This window comes from Mandrillus leucophaeus, unplaced genomic scaffold (assembly GCF_000951045.1).
Source record: "Mandrillus leucophaeus isolate KB7577 unplaced genomic scaffold, Mleu.le_1.0 Scaffold101, whole genome shotgun sequence".
NCBI lineage: Eukaryota > Metazoa > Chordata > Mammalia > Primates > Cercopithecidae > Mandrillus > Mandrillus leucophaeus.
The window spans coordinates 3,182,582-3,188,708 of NW_012098210.1; the positions used below are offsets into that span (position 1 = coordinate 3,182,582).

General features: G+C 51.6%; 1 protein-coding gene across 1 annotated transcript in view; it reads right to left on the reverse strand.

Annotated features, from left to right (window-relative positions):
* The window catches only part of LOC105536209, a 34,310-nt gene that overhangs the window by 17,497 nt on the left and 10,686 nt on the right, over window positions 1-6,127 (reverse strand). Inside the window, exon 4 of the mRNA XM_011975503.1 lies at window positions 6,013-6,124. Coding sequence (XP_011830893.1) covers window positions 6,013-6,124 — 112 coding nt within the window. The remainder of the gene's footprint in view (window positions 1-6,012; window positions 6,125-6,127) is intronic.

A 6,127-nucleotide genomic window follows, 5' to 3' on the forward strand; every position in this document is an offset into this window, starting at 1 on the left:
AAAAAAAAAAAAAAAAAAAGCCAGGCGTGGTGGTTCATGTCTGTAATCCCAGCTACTTGAAATGCTGAGGCAAGAGAATCGCTTGAATTTGGGAGGCAGAGGTTGCAGTGAGCCGAGATGGTGCCACTGCACTCTAGCCTGGGCAACAGAGCAAGACTCTGTCTCAAAAAAAAAAAAAAAAAAAGAAAGAGCTTTAGTTCTTGACTGGCAATGCCAGCAACCACCTGTCCTATAACTTGTCAAGTGAGAAAAATAATGCCCCAGGTTTATGCAGCTATTGATCCACTTCCTTATTGCCTGCAGCTGTGCTCTTAGCTGATCCGGTGTGCTAGGGATGTCATCATTATCTGCCCCATCCCCACCCTCAGATGCTGGTGCCCAGACGGCTGTGTTTTGCCCCACATGATCCATCTCGCTCCCACGTGCCCGCCCTCACTGTTCAGACCTGACCCAAAGTTAGCCAATCCATAGGTTGGCCAGTGACCAATGACCTTTGTGGCTTGGCTCAGTGGATGAATGGGACCAAGCTGATTCCCTCTCTCAGGAAAAGGAACGCAGATTTCTTTTTTGGGTTCTGGCAGGGCAGAAGGAGGTGGACCAAAACAAAATGGTAGAGTCACGTGAATGGTGAATCCTGGAAGAAACATCCCTAAATGTCATGGCTGAGGTGTCTGCAAATGCTTCTGATGCATCCTTACCTCCAACTCCTGGCTCTGAAAGTTCAGCCTGTTGTGGCCCTAGCTCCTGGATTTCTTCTTGGTTCCAAGCATATCCCGCAAGTTCCACTTAGTTCCTCCCCAGACCACAGCAATTTTAGAATGTAGGCTGGCGTCCTGCTCAGCATTCCCTTTGTTTCACTGCTTCCCGAAAGGGCTGGGGATTGGGGAAGGGAAGAAAGTCCTGGCCAGACCCTTGACAGCAGTGCCATGCCCTCCTGCCCAAAGGCCCCAGCACCACTTGGGCCCAGTAAGTACGGGTCCACTGGGCTCCCCAGAGAGCCATTCCGAGCAGAGAGGCTGCGGGACCAGTTTACCCTTTACAAGCATCTGGTTTTATGCTTTCCTGAAGCCACAAAAAAAAAAAAAAAAAAAAAAGGAAATTTTTTTCCAAGTGGATGGTGAACATGCAACCCCTGTGGGTGTAGTAGGATGGGAATAGAAACAGGGTCAGGAGATCTTTGAGGAGTTAAAGCTCTGACAGGTCACTGAGGGAGGGTGACTGAGGTCCCAAAACTTTCTCCAGGACCTGTCAGCACCCATTGGAGGAGGGACTAAGGGTCTGGCTTGCAGCATGACAGTGAGGAGCCTTTGGGGGCAGGGTGGGGCTCCAGATGGGAGGGTTAGGTGACCTGGAGGGCGCTTGGAGCCCATGTTCCTGCCAAAGTCCAGGGCGCAGCTGGTTCCTTGCAGCCTCTAGCCCCCAGAGGACTGGTGGGACCAGTGGGGGTGAGGGCCTTGCAAGGTCGGTGATGGTGAGCCAGCTGCCAGACAGGCAACAGGGCAGTGTCCCAGAGAAGGGTCAGTGGGCCAACTCCCCAGATCCAGTATTTAGTAAACACTTAAGCCCAACCCCAAGTAGCCCTGGGGACAGAGCCCTGTCCCCTGTGGTGGATGCAGGTGCAGATTCTATCGCAACCCAGGATGACTGGGTGTGAGCTACGAGGGAGGCTGCAAGAAGTGCAGGGCTTGGCAGGGGATCTGTGTATGGCAGGAGGAAGATGAAGACTGGAAAATGGGGAGTGGAAAGGGCCAGCAGGGTCAGGGGCATCATCATGCCCAAAGACAGTAGAGGAGATAGGAGATACTACAGTAGGCGAGTGGCCTTGGGGCTTGTATTTGGGGTGTCTGGGGGTCACCCAGGGGAAGGACGAGCACTAACATCTGGAGCTAGAGGCAGCCTCTTGGGAGTCATTTCTGTACAAGTGGTCATTGAGATGACATGGAGTGGATGAAATTGTGTGAAGAGTTGAGAAAAAGAGGAATAAAACCCCAGGGAGCATTTAAGAGTGGAGAGAGAAGCCTGTGGAGGAGGCAGAGAGAGAGTAGGGTCAGCAGGTCAGAAGAGATCCCAGAGGCATGGCTCAGAGGCAGGGAGGGAACATTCCAGGAATCAGGGGCTGGCCACCAGTGTGGACTGCAGCAGAGAAGGAGGGGAGGAGACCAGGGAAATGGAAGGTCCCAGGTGACTTGCAAAAGCAGCCCTGGGGATGCTGGGGACAGAGGTCCCAGGAAGAGTGTGGGAAGAAAGCAAGGTGGGCAGTGACAGCCCAGCTGGAGAGGGAGGGCAGACTGGAGCTGGGGTCCTTGAGTGGGAAGCAGGAATGAGGCTCTTTAAGGATGGGAGGTGGGCACTTGGGTGAATGCTAGTGTCCTCGGAGGCTTGCTTCTGTCCCTGTCACATCTCACAGGACCATCCCTTTCTCATTCACAAACTCCCTCAGGCCTCACCACATCCCTTGAGGATCATGTAAAGAAATTCCTACTGGCTGGAGACAATGGCCCCATTTTTTTTTTTTTTTTCCACAGGCGTCTCAGGGACAGTCTCTCTAATCAGATGTGTGGGCCCGGCTGGGGATCTGAGCTACCTGAGGACCCAGCAAATGGTACAGTGAATGCACTTCTTTCAGATGGTCCCCAAATCACTAGCAAGAGGCTGCCTCCTCCAGAAGGGCTGTTGTTATTTTTTCCCATCCTCTTGGCCACCCTACGACCCTTTGCCATGTCCCAGAACCAAATTCAGCAGCACAGTGCTTTACTGATGATTAGAACAAGGTACCTGGATGCCCTTGCTGTGGCATGGTCTCTCTGGGGGCTCTGAAGCCCTCCTGCACCTCCTGTAGGCTCACAGCCTGGTGCAGGGATACAGGAGGAGGTAGCTGTATCTGGGGCCCCTGTATCCCAGAGACAGGCTGAGGTTCAAACATCAGACATATTTTCCAGATTGCTTACCATGCCTAGAGCAAGTACAGGGCAAGCTGCTGGCCTTCCTGCCTCCACTCCCACTCGGTTAACTGGGGCAGGGAGGCCCACAAATCCTCCTGATGAAGGTTCCATTCCCACCCTCCCCTTTTGCCCCACGGTTGACTTTCTGTGGGATCAGCTGCCCTGGCATGTGGGACTGTCAGAGGTGCTGGAACCAAAGTTACTCCATCTTAAATAGGGGCTGGGTAAAATGAGGCTGAGACCTACTGGGCTGCATTCCCAGGAGGTTAGGCATTCTGAGTCACAGGAAGAGACAGGAGATAGACACAAAATACAAGTCATAAAGACCTTGCTGATAAAACAGGTTGCAGGAAAGAATCCGACCAAAACTCACCAAAACCACGATGGCGAAGAAAGTGACCTCTGATTGTCCTCACTGCTCATTACATGCTAATTATAATGTATTAGCTGGTTAAAATACGCTCCCACAGCACCATGAGAGTTTACAAATGCCATGGCAATGCAAGGAAGTTACCCTACACGGTCTGTAAAGGGAAGGAACCACCAGTTCTGGGAATTACCCACCCCTTTCCTGGAAAACTCATGAATAGTCCACCACTTGTTCAGCATATAATCAAGAAGTAAAAATAAGTATGAGCCGCTGAGCAGCCCATGCTGCTGCTCTGCCTATGGAGTAGCCACTTTTATTCCTTTTTTCTTTTCTTCTGAGATGGAGTTGACCAGGTTGGAGTGCAATGGTACGATCTTGGCTCACTGCAACCTCTGCCTCCTGGGTTCAAACGATTTTTCTGCCTCAGTCTTCTGTGTAGCTGGGATTACAGGTGCCTGCCACCACACCTGGCTAATTTTTTGTATTTTTAGTAGAGACAGGGTTTCATGCACCATGTTGGCCAGGCTGGTCTCGAACTCCTGACCTCAGGTGATTCACCCGCCTCGGCCTCTCAAAGTGCTGGGATTACAGGTATAAGCCACCGTGCTCAGCCTATTCCTTTACTTTCTTAATAAACTTGCCTTCACTTTACTCTATGGACTTGCCCTGAATTCTTTCTTGTGCAAGACCCAAAAACCCTCTCTTGGGGTCTTGATAGGGACCCGTTTCTGGTAACATGACCAACTTTCACTCTGCTTGGAGACCCTCTGCAAACCCAAGGCTGCTGTTGAAAGAGGTCTTGCTCTTCCCTGTCCCAGAGGCCAATGTTCAATTCTTTGACACTGCAGTCTGCCCCCTTACTCACCACTGATTTGACAGATGGCCCCTACCTCTGCCAGAAGACAGTGTCTCCTGGTGTCCCCAGCTTTGGGGCAGCCAATGTGCTGCAAAGTGGAGCCCTCTTTGGAGTATGCAACATTCTGTCAGCACCCAACATGCTCCCAGCCATAAACTTCCCTTCCTGTGCCTCCAGGGAGGCCAGGCCTGAAAGCCCAGAACCTGCTGTAGACTCACGGTGTGAAATGTCTGCTTCCAGGCCGTAATACTGGCTGCCTTTTTAACTCTGTAAAACTTGGGTGAGATGCCTGAAATTGTGGGTGACCTTTCAGATAGACTACCTGCCTGGTAAAGAATGGAAACTTTGGGCTCAAAATATTGGTCTATGTGGCCGCAGCAGCTGGGTCATCCAGTTCAGAGTACCCCAGACAGCCCAGTGTATTGTCTAACCCGCTGTCCTCCCAAGGGTCCAGTGGGCCACAGCCATCACCTCCATGCTGGTTGGATGTATGTGGTTGATACTATCCAGCTGAAGACTGAAATGTCTGCAATCTCATGGGAATGTGACAAGTAGGAATGTGACATTTTACTCAAAGCTAACAAGCATGATTCCTAGGTATGGGTTCTTTTGCTAGCCATGTACAGCTATCTACTTGGGCTTGTATATCTTTTCATGTAAAGTTATATTTCACCCATTTACCTGATGGCCGCCTTCCTCACTGAGGCCCTCAGAGCATCACATAAGCATCTGGGGAGACTGACAAAGGGACAATCTGTGCTTAGGATTACTATTTGGTTCACAAGACTGATCATGTGAGTTTTAAAAGCTAACAACCCGCCCCCCCCCAGGTCCTTTGGTCATGCTAAAACTCCCAACAGAGAGCAGCCATCAGTTAAGGAGTCAGTGAAGTTGAAACTAGAAAGGCGAATATAGACCCAATCTTTTCTGTTGCGGGTCTTTAGTTCTTGACAGACTTTAGGGGAAAAAAGTAGTTTTTTTTTTTTTTTTTTTTTTTTTAAATGGGTTATGAGCTAAAGAGGGACAGTTTGCACAGTTTGGACAAAATAGAAGTACTCTTACCAATAAATATGTCTCAAAATGACAAATAAAGCTCTCCAATTGGTGGCTCGGAATCCCAGCAAGAAGTGATGGGCACAGGCACGATGAGCTATGTACAGAGTGTAAACAGTAAGGCCCTTGAGGGGAAGTAATAAGGGCTAGGGCCAGGTGATGGGGTGTGCACGGAGGAGCCTGGGTGGCGGAGAGTGGGCCCATGGATAAATACAACAGGCTTGTATGACGGCCATACAATCTGCCACCAAAGCTTGTGTGGTGGTGGTAGGTCCACTGGGTTCCTCCAGTCGGCAGTAAGAAGGAGAAATTTGTCCATTGAGGAGCCCTGGTCCCACTGACTTTTTCCCTAAGGGAGGCACTGGGGTAGCCGGCCAAAGCTTCTGTGCCCATTCCCCAGAAGAGGAGGGGCAGGCCTTCCTGGGCATGCTTGGGGCTGTCTACTCAGGGTTCAGGGCATGGAGGATGGGGCAGTGTTTCTCAAATAGGGATTGGGAGCAAATGGCCCCACGGAGCCCGCAGCCCCTCCCTTCTAAGAAAAGAGTTCTGGGCACCTGAGTCCAGCAGGGGGCCCCATTACTTTTCACCTTTCAAGGGCTCCAGCCTCAAGCTCCACCCAGTTCCTCAGGGATGCCACAGAGCAGCTGCCCTGATCAGTTTCCGGGTCTCCGATTTGCACGAGGTCTCTTAGAACAACGCCAGCCTCCCTCTCTAGTCCCCCTTACCCCCAAGCCCAGCACACTCCGCGGCCTAGCTCTGGGGTCCTTAAATATCAGTCTCCCGCAGGTTACTGTAGTCGGCCAATTCGTAGGCCTGGCAGGCGGCGCCCTCGGCCACCTCGTGGGGGACGCCTAGGGACACGGCCTCCACCTCTGAGCGCTGGGAGCACGCTGCCTCTGCGCGCTG